Raw genomic sequence first — 15,344 nt, forward strand, 5'->3', positions numbered from 1 at the left:
TTATGGCCAAACCAACATGCGATTCAACCGGTTTAAATCAATGCTATGATTCATTTTTCATAATAAGTTAATCGATCTTATCAGCTGTGAATTATCTGTTTTAGATTGTATTTGATTCTATAACACGTTATAATAAAATACCCATGAAATATTATTCATTACTTCTTGATATTTAATTATGTGATTGAATTGAATTACACTGGGATTATTTTACGATTTGTGTCAAAAGATTACTGCTGTAGATCTAGGCTTTGATGGTACCGTACTGTATTATAAAGGTATGATTGTCCAAAAAAAGTAGTAATGGGTCGATACAGGATACAGTAAAAAATACGATTATTCTTGATTCGATATTTTTCATATATACGATAGAGCACTGAATATCGACATTGTTCTTCTTTCGGGTTGTTTTTGAGAATCGAGTATAATTTTACGTATATTGATTGATATTGAAACCTTATTTAGTATAATTAAACACCTTATGTAAGATTTATATTATTTTAACAATGTTTGATAGCATTAAACACTAATATTAACATTTAGGGTAATTTTTAGGGTAGCTCAAAGTAGATTTAGGGTAATTTAGGGTAATTTTAGCCTGCCTTTAGGGTAAAATCGCAACAACGAGGTGGCAACACTGAGAGTGATTCACACACAATTCTCGAATCACGACGACTCGACGGACTCGACGTCCGAGCCAAGTCCGATCTCCGGTCCGACGACACGCACGACCCTCATCATCACTCACGGCACCGACTTGAATTGAGTTTGAGTAGTTTGAGATGGTTTGAGTCTTGCATTGAACTAATGAACTGTCATTGTCATTTTGATAACCTAACTTTACCAGTGATTAAAAACATACAGTGAGTTGCTGTAACTTATTTGGAGTTTTCATAAAATTCTTATTTTATTAAGCTCTAGTTTTTAATTTATTTTGGATTGATACTAAAGCAGAACAAACACTACTTCTGATAACAGCACAGATCGTCATATGTGTTTAGTGATCTCTTCTGAAAGCTTAAGTTTATAGCCCATTCGGTCGTATCGTAATCGTATGTTTGATGATTAACAAATTATTTTATATGAAGCCTAAACTGCAGTGCTCTTAAACGTGACACAAAAGTGAAATGGGTACCTTGGAATGGCCTTGGCAATATAGTTTTCCACCATTTTTTACGTAAGTATGAAGGACTATCCTATAAATATTACTTACTTACTCCTTCTTCATCTTTTACCCAAAAAAGGGATAGATTGCGTCTTGACAAAAAAATAAAACATTTCTTTTAACACGCACAAAAGAAAAATAAGTCCACAACGTGTAAAACCGTCTAGATATAAAAATCAATATATATATTCATATATACAAGTTAAAAATGACTTCCAGGGATGATGGAAAAGATGGCTACCGCATGTTTGCTATTTCCTTATCATCCATGAACTCAAAGATGCTGTAGTAGGCTCTCTCTTTAATTAGCAACATTAGCTTGTCCTTGAGATAACCCCTTTTCCAGCCCCTAATGGCCATTGGCAGTTTGTTAAAGAACTTAAGCCCCTGAATTTGGTATGTAGCGGCTGTCTTGGAGAGCCTAACGCGGGGAACATCCAGCATGTTTCTCTGCCTGGTGTTGTAGGGATGGACCATGGCACGGGACGTAAGGTCTCTATGTTTATCCCAAACATGAAGAAGGCACAGGAGAACGTAATGACCGAAGACAGTAGGTATTCCTAGTCTCGGCTGCACTTAACTTGACGTCCTACACTCATTTGAATGAAAATATCGATCGATATATCGATTAATCGATTGCTTCATTCGATATATCGCTTGGTTAGTTAGGTAAGGTTAACCTAACCTAACTACGGTAACCAAACGATATATCGAGTGAAACAATTGAATGAAAATATCAAATCGAAAAAACAATCGAATGAGTGTAGGACGTCAAGTAAAGTGCAGCCCTAGTCTGACAAAAAGGGGCCTACTATGAGCCCGTCTGTCACTAAAAGTGATGATTCTTAAGGTCCTTTTCTGGATCTTGAGAATGTCCACTGTGCCTGGAGAATGTCCCCACAAAAGCAGTCCATATGTAACGTGGCAATGGAATAAAGCAAAGTAGACCATTTTAAGGTAAACTTAGTCCTCAGTCACAAATGATCTCAGCTTTAGAAGGAGGGCGCAGACACAAGAGAGTCTATTTATAGTCTGGTCGATGTGCTGATCCCAACCTAGCCTATTGTTCAATACAATTCCCAAGAGCTTAACTTGGCTCTGGTCTACAAGAGGAATGTGAGCCAGACTGCAAACCATCCTCTGGGTCTTGTCAGGGTTCAGCTGGAAACGGTTTGCTACAAACCAGGCTGAAGCGTTTCGCAGTCGAAGCTCCATATCTTCATTTATTTCCTGAAGATTTGAACCAGATGACAGGAGGGTGGTGTCGTCCGCAAAAAGAAGGGTACCGCCATCATCATCCAGGTCATTCATCACAATTATGAATAAAAGCAGTCCCAAAATGGATCCTTGAGGGACTCCATGCTCCACAGCTCTGCAAGAGCAGGAAGCACCTGCCAAAGTCACCATCTGTGTACGATCTAGAAGGTAGGATCGAAGAGTAGATAGGACGACTCCGTTCAGCCCGTAGAAGTAGAGCTTCTTTAGGAGCACCTCATGAGACACAGTGTCGAAGGCACGGCTCAGATCGCAGAGAGTAAGTGCAGTTGAGCGATGGTCTTCAAAAGCAGCACTGACTCGTTCTGCCACTGCAGCTACAGTGGCAGCCGTAGATTTTCCATGACGAAAACCAAATTGCATCTCAGTAAGGAGTTTGTTCCCTTCAAAAAAGTCCTCCACTTGGGGTTTAATGGCCGCCTCCATCACCTTCTCAAAAACGGGTACTATGGAAATTGGTCTGTAGCTCGAAAGGCTTGTCACATCCCCCTTCTTGAACACAGGAACAGTTTTTGAGACCTTCTGACTATCTGGAAAAAGTCCCATCTCAAGACAATCATTAATACAGAAGGACAAGGGAGCAGCTATTTCACCAATAATGGTCTTGATGAGGTTGGGGGACATACCATAGACATCCTGGCTGGTAGAGGGTTTAAAACTTCCTACAATAGACTTGATGGATTCAGGAGTGGTGTCTCCAGGTATTCAACCGCACATTGTCTCGAGTCGGAACTCTGTCTGCCAACAAGTCAACCGGATCGACGACGCATGGGGGCAGGCGATCAACAATGTCCCTCACAGAATCGCTGAAAAAGTTGTTAAAGTCGTCCGGGCTGGCAAAAACAACCTCACGTTTGGGTGCTGTACGGTGAATATTCACAAGGTCCCAGGCAGCCTTGCACCTGTTTGGGGCCTCCTCAATACACTTAGCATTATAAGCTTTCTTGGCTAGCTCCACCCTTCCCTTGTACTGTTTCTTAAGAGCCAAGTACATCCTCCAGGTTGCAACCTCATTGTCTTCCCTAAACCTATCCTTAAGGGCAAGCATACACTCCTTCAGATCATTGAGTTCAGCTGTATACCAGTCTCCATATTTAACCTTGGGCTTTGGGCTTCTTTTCTTATTTTTAAATCTCTGCTCAGAAATTGGAAAGAAAGCATCAAAAATATCCCGAAAGAACTCAAAAAACCGTTCAAAACTACACATTTCACCTCTGGTTGACAGCATATTTTCCCATTGTACACTTGATAAAGAGTCCCTAAAAAAGTCTAGGGTGCGGGGATTTGAGATGCCTAGCCTTATTCTACAAACATACGATGAGTGCCAAGAGGGCAAAGATTGACTCACCTCACTGTTAACGACGGTCCAGTTGACTGACGGACATTACCAAGGCTGCGTGATCATTTCCACCAGGGTCCACAACTTTGGTCGCTCTCTCATCCACAGTAAAGTTGGTGGCAATGTTGTCGAGACAGGATGGTCCTCTCGTAGGTTCAGTGCAGGTTGTATAAAGGCCAAAGGATTTTAGTAGCCCAATGACAGTCTTTGCTCTGGGTTCATCTCCTAGAAAGTTGACATTGAAATCACCAGCAACGATGAGTCTAGTTTTAAGATTTCGTGTAAGGAAAGACAAGCATCCCTCAAGTAACCTACAAAAATTTTTGAAGTTGCCGCTCGGTGAGTGGTACAGAGATACAACTACAGTATTTAAACACATAATATTTACCGGTACCGCTACAACTTCAAAATCAATTTCCACACAGAAGGAGGATAAATCAATCTCCTCAATAATCAGAGTCTCCCTCGCATAAATGGCCACCCCACTGCACCTTGAGTTAGCTCTACAAAAGATTTTAGCAAGCCTAAGGTCTGATAGCCTCCTATAGAAATCAACCTCGTCCGCTACAAGAAAGTGTTCAGATAAACACAACACGTCAATCATTTCTTCTTCGATAAGGATAGACTGTAGGGCTTGCTTTGATCTGATACTCTGTGCATTCCATTGGCCAATCTTATACGTATTGTCTACCCTAACATGGCCCTGTTGGACAGAACCTACCTCTGGTTTCTTTGCGGCCTCGCATCCCCTAAAAAAGGGTTTGACTGCTTGGGTAGGCCTACAGATTTTAATGTGAAGTTTCGAATCAGTGCACCAAATGGCCAAAAACAGGGCTCAGGACGTGATTTAACTGGTCAGAATGTAGGCCTATTTTAAAAGACCTATATGAACTGTATTTGGTTTTGAGTTCATAACAACAGCATCCGCTACACCCTGCCCACGCAAAAAGCTTAAAACACTATCAGCATTTTCTTCCACTGAGATTCTAGACAAGAAGAGCCATGATTTGTTCGATTTTGCCGTTAGTTTAGTCGACAGAGAGGTCTTAAGCCCTGAACTATCACTAGGCCTAGTCCCTATTATTACCTTCTCAAACTCAGTGGATTTACTTACATTTGTACTCACATTTCTTTCAGATGGTTTTACAGCTGAGGGTATTCCTTTAAGCTTGTCCGCAAAAGATACAGTATTAGACACAGTGCTATTATTGGAGGTAGGCCTACAGTTTCTTAACTGGGCTATGCTAATATTGATTGAAACTATCGAATTGGAAATATTGATTAATAATCGATATTTTTAAATATATCTAACCTAACATAACCTAACCTAACCAACCAAACTTGCTGATGGTGAAAAAATCGCATGGAGGTTTACTAATCGAATCGATATCGATATTAGCATAGCCCAGTTAAGAAACTGTACCCATTATTGATGTGAACCTACCAATAACTCACCAACAAGGGCTGCACTTTACTTGACGTCCTACACTCATTCGACTGTTTTTTCGATTCGCTATTTTCATTCGATTGTTCCATTCGATATATCGTTTGGTTAGTTAGGTTAGGTTAACCTTACCTAACTAACCAAACGATATATCGAATGAAGCAATCGATATATCGATCGATATTTTCATTCGAATGAGTGTAGGACGTCAAGTAAAGTGCAGCCCCAACAAGTAGTGCATTATCATTAGTTGTTTCCGTTTTAGGCTCCTCCAGTCAATATCAAATGCCCTTTAAACAAGGGTAGGCATAGTGCACTCGTTTTAGATTTTACCAGGTTAGGCCTAGGGAATTAGGGTAGCTTTTCTAAGCTAGGCTTGGACTATGGTAAGATAAAATAGACAACATTTTTTTAGGGCAGTCTTGACCTATATGGAGCATTCCGTGTCCTTAACTGTATAAGGGCTGCACTTTGGTATCCGTCCTACACTCATTTGAACAAATATATCGATCGATATATCGATTACTTGTTCGGGTAACTTACAGTTTCTTAACTGGGTCATGCTAAATACCGATTGAAACTATTGATTCGATTAGTAAACCTTCATTCGATGTTGTCACTATCAGCAAGTTTGGTTGGTTAGGTTAGATTATGACAGTTTAAGTTATTTTAATTTTATAATTGATATAGTAAATAGCCTATATCGTTTATTAAAAGATATTTTCAATTTGATAGTTTCAATCGATATTAGCATAGCCCAGTTAAGAAACTGTAGGCCTACCCCAAATAATCTTTAAATGGATATTTATAATTTGAATAACTTATTCCTAATAATTCTTATCTAACTTAAGTTATAGTAAACGTAACTTATTTGATAGGTTCCTTACCACTTTTTCTGTTAATTTATAACATAAGGCCTGGTTGTAAAGAATATCATCAACAATATGTAATTCTTGGTTCAGATAACTCGTAAGTTTATTAAATAGGCTATGTCACATTATATTAAGTTTAATTTCTGTTTAGAATCCAGCCTAATGAAGAAACAAGAAAAAAACAGTTGGATGCCTGGAAAAGTTTAGTGCTGGAGTACCATCGCTCAGAAAAACTGTATGTTTTGGATTTAAGGGAAGCCGAAACATCTCCATTGTTCAATAATGCATCAATTAGCCGTATCCTTTTTTATTGTTAAATGTTTACAGCAGATTTTATGTAACCAAGATAATATTTTAGTAGTAAATATTAACAAGTCTAGTTAGTTTAATAAGTAGCCTAATATTGACAATATCGTAGACAAATAGAAGAAATATAGACTGTCAAAGGAAGGTTCCGCGATGTGCCGCAAGGAGTGCCTTGTAGTTACTGCGCACAGCGCTGCAGGCGAAGAGCCGTATGCCTGCAACAGTGTGCGCCTTGACTACACGGCACTCAATGAACGCCAGAACATATGCTAACCGCAGCTCTGCTTTTGGTCTATATATAATTTATTTGTCTATGCTAATATATATGTTACAGCTAATTTTTAAACTAGCTCAAATCTGCTGCACTTACTTACTAACATACTGATGGGGCGTCACAAATCTCAGTTGACTTTTTGTCTCGTCTGTAAGTAAGTAAGTAAGTCTGGCACAAGACGGAAGGAGGTTTGTGAGGACGTACCTACAGGAAGACGTCTGTTGGGTATTCCTAAATTAAGATGGCATGACCAAGTAAAAAAGGATGGGATTCGATGCGGAGGAGAATATCCGGATGGCGGAGGATAGAGAAGAGTGGAGGCGGCTAATCTACGAGGCAAAAACAAAATCTGCCGCCCTTATGAATCCAAAATACGTATGAGCTCAAAATAGGCTAATTTCATGTTTTTAAAGTGCCAAAATTATCAAAATATTAGTAAGTTTAATGATTATGTTAGTCTATCATAATCAGGATAGACTAAGATAATGATGATGTATGATATTAACCCTACTCTGCAGCGTTGAAATAAATGTCATATCCAGGAAAAAATCAAATTTATCATTGATTTTAATTGAGTAATACAGTCTCTTGAACTTAACTGATTCAAACGATCAATAGCTCAAATTAAAGCCTATAATTTACTGATTATTTTTAGTCTTAAAGATATAAAAAAACATAAAAACAATAGGTACTGGAGCTATTGATTTTTAAGCATAGAAAAACCTAATAAAAATAATTTTTATGTTAGCTGTTGACCTTGTGTTTGCTTGAAATCTTCCTATTTGAATAACTAATAGCTTAAATTAAAGCCGGTATTTCACTGAAGGTTCTTAGACCAAAATATATAGGATTACCGACACCGTATATAAATACAACTGGTGAAATATCTTAAATTAAAGTAAGAATTCAAAAATAAATAAATTTATGTTTTTTGGTCGAATAATACAGTAGATAAATAAACACTGATGCTTGATATGAAATCTGTCCTGCATACCTTCAATTTGAGACCTATATCTTAAAAATCGGTCAGGTAGGAGAGCCAAACGAACTTGGAAAAGAAAAACCAAATTTAACTCCCATAAGAAATACATGGGGAGCAAATTTTGTTTACGCATAAGCCGAGTGGGACTGTGAATAAATATGTGCCAATGCTTGATGTGGAATCTGTGCGTGTATGTATACCTTCAATTTGAGACCTCAATCATGAAAATCGGTTGTGTAGAAGAGCCAATTGAACTCAGAAAAGAAAAACCACATTTTTAAAATATAAAGATGGTATATGTATATGTTTTCTTTTACTTACTCTGTATTTTTGTTGCTGATGATCTGACTTACTTGGGAAGATGTTAATGGTTCTAGCATGATTTACCGCGTTCGGAGTGATGTGTCATTTATAACAGAAAGATTTTCCCTAACATGTACTCCCAGGAAAACTGTCCACGGAAGGAATTCTTATTGTTTTAGAAGCTCTTCAGAGAGGCGGGAGAGCTGATCCTCTTAATAAAGAAAGAACAAGGTAATGCTGCTGTACTCTGTTATACATCTTACAGTATATTTGTGTACCGGTACAGAATATTCAATCAAAATATCAATTATATAAGTGGACGTAGTAAAATAAAACAAAAGCCATAATTTTTTAAGGTTTTTTGTTTTAAACTATACAGTACATTATTTACATACAAGCTTTATAATCAAAAACGAACAAACTAATACAGTCCAAAACTACAGAATGAGATAACAAATCCAATGTAAATTATAAACCTATTTATGACGTTAGGTACCTATGCTTTTTTTCAAATAGAATAACGGGAAGTGTATTCCATTTCATCAAAATCTATAGTTCAGTAAAACGTCACTAACTCGACAGTTTGTGGACCCAGAGGTTGTCAAGTCATCCAGAACATTGACATTGTTAATGGGGTTTAATAAGTGAATACAAAACAGACTAATTTGTACATATCAATATAATACTTTCATGAGTAGTTTTACATATTGAGTAAACAGTTTTCAAAGAATCTAATAAACAATCATCAGCCCTCCTTGAAAAGTTGAACTTAATATCCAGCTAGTCGTGCACACTGTCAGCTGTTGACTGTCGAGTTAGTGATTTCATCAAAAAAGTTTTAAAGTTTTGCTGTATCTACGTCACACAGTAAATCCATCAAATTAGCTGTATTGTATTACTTATAATATTTCTCAGAATTTGACATATATTCAAGTATAATTTCATTAATTTAAAGTATATTTTAGAGATTTAAAAAACAATTTGTACTGCCAGTAAGGATACTCTGTAAGGGATGCCCTGTGTACAAGATTTACAATCATATGATGGCAGCACCCTGTGTGTTTACACTTGTGATCTTACACTGGCTTGGTGTTTCGCGGTATTTACTCAGGGGAGGTACGGAAGAGGCTACGATGACAGCTGTGGGCTTCTTATTAGCTGAGGGAACGCTATTACCGTAACAATACGGATTGTGGACAATGGCTTCGATGGTCTAGTGGTTAGCGTGCCGGGCTGGCGTGCAAAAGGTCCCGGGTTCGAATCTCGCTGGTTGCATTAACTTTTTGTCTCAGATTTTTTCATTATCAGCAAGTTTGGTTGGTTTGGTTCGGTTATGACAGTTTAATTTTATTATTAAGTCATTATAAAATTTTAATTGAGCAATTTCTAGTTTTATTTAGTAAACATAATTATTTTTTCTATTACTAATCTTTTTTATATGATTTAATTATCAGCAAGTTTGGTTAGTTCGGTTAGGTTATGATAGTTTAATTTTATAATTAAAAAATTATAAAATTGAATTTGAGGCATTTATAATTTTATTTTATGAACAGAACTATTTTTGCGAATAGTAAACCTTCATTGACAAAGTGCTCTCTACTACAGCGCTGTTCGCGGAGGAATTTTGAACTAAATGCCTCATTCGTACCTCCCCTAAGTCAGACCCGTGTTTCGCTGGCAGGAATGGAGAAAAACACAAACATCCATAACCACAACACTCATAAGATGGTTGCAATGATTCCAAAAACTGCCATGTTACCAGGTCACTGAGAGTTGGTGAAATAATTAATGTTAAGTTTAATACTTTCAGATGGCATATTTATTGGCATTCACTTGCTGAGTGGGGTTCTATAATCTACAGTTGGATACAAGAAAGTGGTCAATTGAATTCAGTTTGTACTCTTTATGAAATCGCCCACACTCCCGACCAAGGTAAAATACATATAAACACATAAACATATAAAATACCTTATGGCCATAAGCCAGTAATATTCTTACAACAAAATTAGTTTTATTTCGCCCACTTATAAACAAGTGTGTACCACGCTACCCATACAGTATATCACTATCAGTTTTTTTAAAGTAGCCTAGACTAATCAATTTATAATCTTATTTTAGCCCTGAGCAGCTGAATGTGTAGTATTGTATTGTTTACAACATTTTAATCAGCTCAAGGTGTCCTTGGACATGTTCTAAGCTATAACATTGTTGTCATAATGTAAAAAATAAGTTCATCAGCTGGTAGCATAGTCATATTATTCTCCACGTGCGCAGATTGCACATTGTAATAGGCTTCAAAACTCGGGTAGAAAAATAATGCACACTTATTTTATACACATACCACTCTTATTTTACCATTAAGATTATGTTTGTTTGAAACAGTTTTCAGATGAATAAAACTACTAATAGTACTAATTTATCAAGGCGTAGAAAATAAGGTGTGTGCATGCGCATCCCACCCCAAACAGCCAAAGTGTCACGTAGTGTGCGAGGCGGTACAGCTGAACGGTATGAAGGAAACGCTAGGCCACCGACGATTCCTCTCAAATAATCCAGTGGTGGGAGTATTTGAGGAGGGTCTTTCCACCATGTGACATCATGATTGAAAAACATTCATAGCTAATTTACAGTAAAAAAGTCTGTCATAGTGCCGATTAAAATTAATTCTATAAGTATTGGGGATCTCCTTCTACTAAAAGCCATAAGTGATCTTTTTTAACAATAAACTGAAGGATCAGCTGTTAAATCACAGTTTACATTTAAACTGTTAGGCCTATAAATAAAGTTAATCCACATCAATGGATTTTTTGAAACCGCACTATTAATAAATCAAAGGTTAGGCGGTGAAGCCCTAAAGGAAATTGCCTTTCCAATTACCATTCGTCCCTCTGCTAGATTATAAGCTTTAAAATGACACCTTGATCGTTACAATAATTGATTAGGTAGGACGGGTGAAAAAGGGATGTTGGAGAGAAAAGTCTTACAGTATTGTATAAAGTGTTCTATTATAAGCTATAGAAGATAATACCATAGACTCGGTGCTTGGTTTGTAAAAAATAGGTGGCATAACTGTAACTTATTTAATGTGATTAGTACCTATTTATGTATATATTTCAGCTAAAATTTTGATGTTTCCGAAAGAGACGTACCGAAACTCCGTTCTGCCGTGTTCGCCTGCAAATCGAGCACTGCATAGTCCAACCAACACAAGTAGACTTCCCATCCCATTGTAAATTTTGCAGCTCGGTTTTCGTGTCTAGTTCATGTCCGGTGACACTGGTGGCTAGTGTCCATGAAATTTTGTTTATAATATTTTAGAGTTAATTGTTTGTAAGTTATTGGCGACAATGATTAAAAAAATATAAGTTTCCCAGCCATATACACCACTGATTCAAGGTCTTCTTCACGGTTATCAAAACTCAAGAACAATTTTATACACAAAGAATCTCTTGTTCCTGACCTGGATGATGCTTTGTTATTTAATTTCATTTATGGTTACACATTATTGCACTTGCGATTAATTAAATCCGTTATGTAAGGAAAAACGTTTTTAATCTCACTTGGTTTGGATTTGCTTTCAAAACATGGTCGGAAATGGTTGTGGTATTCGTAAACAACATTTAATTTAAACTTATCAGTGACAGCTAGAATAAATAATCTTGATATGATTTTGTGATAAACATTGGGAGAAAACTTGACAAAAACCACACAAAATCGGTGTTTTGAACTTCTGTAATTTGATTTACAAAAGTAATTTGATTATGGTGCAAGTATTGAGGCCATATTTTAATGGCTAAAGACACTCTCGCCAATCGATTTGGATCTTGATAGATAGTCTCATTTTTCAGGAGAAGGCCACGTAAAATTCCTCTATGGCCGTGACAGACAGACAGAAATAGAGATAAGACTTTTTTCGGCTTCTTTAACGTATAAAACCTAAAAATATATCATTCTGAGCAATGTTCAGACAAAACTCTAATTTTATTTATATAGATTTCATGTTTGGTTATATAACTAACTAAACTAGAGGATGCTTTATTGTTTATGATTATATAGTTTCATTTGGTTAAACGGAGTTTTACATTTTTTTTTTTTTTTTAAAGAGGTTGGCGGCCTCTTTTAACCTTGCATTTGCCTGTCCACATAGACTACAGATCTGTGCGTGGAACGTATCCAGCAAAGCAAGGGGTGAGCCGGTACAGTACAAAGGTGAACTGCACTGATAAAAGTTAGTGGCAGTGACCAGGATCCGAATGCACGACACTACTCCCTTGGGCCCGAAGTCCGCGACGCTACCAACTGAGCAACCGACTCACCACCAGTAGTTTTTTAAATTACTGAAATAACAATAAACAAATTGTAAACAAAACACGACCTCTACAGTGCACCGGACAGAACTAAGGATAAAATTGGCTTCAGCTGTTCGATAAGGATGGGAAATCTACCAAGGGAGTATGTTTTATCGTTTTATCTACTCATACACACATTCACGATTAATAAAATTACTTGTACATCTGATGACCAATTTCGAACATTAAACCCCATGTCATCTTCTATGCTAATGGTTTCATTGTTTGTATATTTTCTCATGACAATTTTTTTTTCAGAATTCACCAACATCGATTCTGATGTCCTAATCAAAATCATCAAGGTGTTAGAAAAACAAAATAAAGCGGAACTCATAATGTTTGATGGAAACAGTGGAGTTAAGTTCTTTTGACTGTGGATTTTATAAAATAAAGACAAAAACAATTGATATTGTAGGATAGGGTTTTCAGCTGAAGATTAGTTTTTTTGTATTATATATGAGCAAAACTGGATTTACTATTAAAGAAGTTTATTTGTTGGTGCCTTAAACAAGGTGCTGTTAAGCAATGGTGTTAACTTTATTTTAGATTCCCTGTTTGTTGTTTATACAGAAAACTCATTGTGGAGATATTTTGGTAACAATTTGGTAACAACAAGTTGGTTTTCCAACAATGCTGGCAATGGAAAGCTATCATTCTCTATTATAGGCAACCTTTGCTATAAGGTAATAAAAATACAATGCACAGTATTATGAGTGTAATTCATGAAGATATGGTGCAGATTTGGCTAGCATATTTTTTTCAAATTCTTTTCAAAATGAAGCTTTAGGCTATATCAATAAAGTAGGCTTAGAGTTAAATATGATTTTTTTAAGTTTGCTTGAGCATGATGAAACAAGGAACTCAGTTAAAATTAAATGTCCCCTCATTATTTTAGCGAACTTCTAGTGTAGGGATAAGATTACCATAGGTCTCATGATATGACCTTGACTGTGACCAATTTTTGTCCAGGTTTTTTTGCACCAGGAGCCAAAAACACCATCTGTTCAAATTCTTATGTTCTACACAAAATGTGTTCAAAGCAAAGAAAAGTGTGCCACATTTGAAAGCTGGGACCATACCATCACACTGTCTTTTAGAGGCCTGTGAAAGTATGGATGATGGAATTAGTCACAATTACAATCCAGTTGTTCAGAATCCAAAAAAGTTTTGTTTTAGTAGTTTTTTTTTAGCTATAGGTGATTCTATGATCCGTCTGCGCCTGATTTGTAAAAAAAGGAGCAGTTGTAGAATGTAGGTAGTCTAGGTGCTCGTATCCACAGGTTGAAAAAGGTGTTGTTAAAATGTGTAAACCACAAAGACCTAGATGTAATTCATATCCATGTGGGCACAAACAATCTGTGGAGGGGCTACAGGGGAGGTACAGGGGGCCAGGGCAAACATGAGGCTCTTCACAGCATGGCTTACCTGCTGTTTACTACAAGAAACAATTTTCAAAGTCAAAATTTCAAAGTTTATGCATACAGCATAATAATTCTATCTGATCCTAGGTATAAACATTGACTATATAGTCAATGGTATAAAGCACCGCGCAGGTGTAAAATTTGAAGGTGTCTGTGTTCAAGGCATTTTACTTACGTCCTTGAAGGCAGACAAATTTATTAGCGGCGATGCTCACGTCAACATTACACAACATTATCGGAAACCTCAAATTTGGATATAATTACCATATAAAGTGATTTGGGTATATTATGCATACAATCCACTCCAAACACACTACGATTCATTGTTGAGCTATATTTAAATAGGTAGATTAACGGTATTTTGACTTTAAATTAGTAATTTAAAATAAAATGTTAAATAACTAAATTATTATCAGTATATGGGATTTTTCATGGTAACATTTTTAAAGCAGATTAGGTTTTTAATACAATGCCGTTCAAAACATGTTCTATCGTGTCTTGTTCACGAGATGTGAGCGATGTTCTAGAACGCACCTCCTGTACTACTTCCCCATCCCTCCACAAGTTGTGCACTTGCTGGGAGGGCGACAACATAGGTTTTGTCATCTCCATCTCCAAGATGCCCCAACAACAATCAAAAATCAATATGCGTTACACTTTCAGTACATACAAGACCCCACTACACTACAGTGTAGTGAGGTTTTGGTATGCTGCTTGGTACAACCCAATTTTTACAAGTCTGTACTACACGTTGATTTCTGCCACGCGGCGGCGTCACCCGCGGCACCATGCCGCTTCATCGGAAACCTCGCATTAACTTGTAATATTTTGATATAATTACCATATAAAGTGACTTTAGTGTATTAAACATACAATGCATGATGGCAAACTGTACTGTTTGTTGTTTAAAGGGATTTAAATGGATATTTTAACGTTATTTGGAGTTTTTATTACATATATTATAAAATTAAATGATAAACTCAATTAATATCATAGACACAGGATTTTTCTTTGTAATTCTGTTAAAGCAGATGAAGTTGGTAATAAAATGATGTTTAGAGCTTGTTTCTATTGTGTCTAGTCTAGTTATCGAGTTATTAGCGATGTTCTAGAACGCGCCTCAGCTACTTCCCCCCCTCAACACCAAGTTGTGCACCTGCTGGGAGGGCAACAACATCGTTTTTTGTCATCTCCAAGATGCCCCCAACAACAATCAAAAGTCAAAAAGTGTTACACTTTCAGTGCATACTCAACTCCCTATAGATGCTGGACAAAGGGTTTGTATTCATTTGAGGCACTTTGCTGCATGTGAGAGAAAATGTTGAGTGTGGAAATAAGTTTCTCGAGTGCAGCAAAGGCACTTACCGCTCGCGTTACACATTATATTTTTCCTACAGGTACTATATATGAAGCATATAAATAATTAGTATTTCCAACACTAAAGAGCATATTTTTAGGTTAGGTTAAATCCAAGCGTTGTACCAAAATAGAATGTAAACACGAAACCGTAGTACTTATTGTCAAGTGTACGTGCCTTATAAAAGCACACTGTTTTGTGTTGTTTGGTTGGGATACTATGGGGAGCGGCAAAAGAAAGTAAATGCAGAAATTAGA

General features: G+C 36.8%; 1 protein-coding gene across 1 annotated transcript; it reads left to right on the plus strand.

The window, feature by feature from the left end:
- The first annotated feature begins 742 nt into the window (after positions 1–742).
- LOC128982928 (vacuolar protein-sorting-associated protein 25) lies at positions 743–12,835 on the plus strand. Its single transcript, XM_054402002.1, has 5 exons — positions 743–1,177; positions 6,247–6,392; positions 8,104–8,191; positions 9,771–9,892; positions 12,568–12,835. The coding sequence occupies exons 1-5, from the start codon at positions 1,128–1,130 to the stop codon at positions 12,678–12,680; spliced, it is 519 nt and encodes a 172-aa protein (XP_054257977.1). The 5' UTR covers positions 743–1,127; the 3' UTR covers positions 12,681–12,835.
- Positions 12,836–15,344: the final 2,509 nt, after the last annotated feature.

This window comes from Macrosteles quadrilineatus, unplaced genomic scaffold, assembly GCF_028750875.1.
Source record: "Macrosteles quadrilineatus isolate MER2022 unplaced genomic scaffold, UCM_ALF_1.0 Scaffold_1__1_contigs__length_201487025, whole genome shotgun sequence".
Lineage (NCBI taxonomy): Eukaryota > Metazoa > Arthropoda > Insecta > Hemiptera > Cicadellidae > Macrosteles > Macrosteles quadrilineatus.

Excerpts from the sequence above, each read along its gene's own strand:
- LOC128982928 (XM_054402002.1), top strand. The coding sequence starts at position 1,128 with ATGGGTACCTTGGAATGGCCTTGGCAATATAGTTTTCCACCATTTTTT. Across the intron at positions 6,393-8,103 it reads CAATAATGCATCAATTAGCC|GAAAACTGTCCACGGAAGGA; the intron begins GTATCCTTTTTT and ends ATGTACTCCCAG. Across the intron at positions 9,893-12,567 it reads CGCCCACACTCCCGACCAAG|AATTCACCAACATCGATTCT; the intron begins GTAAAATACATA and ends TTTTTTTTTCAG.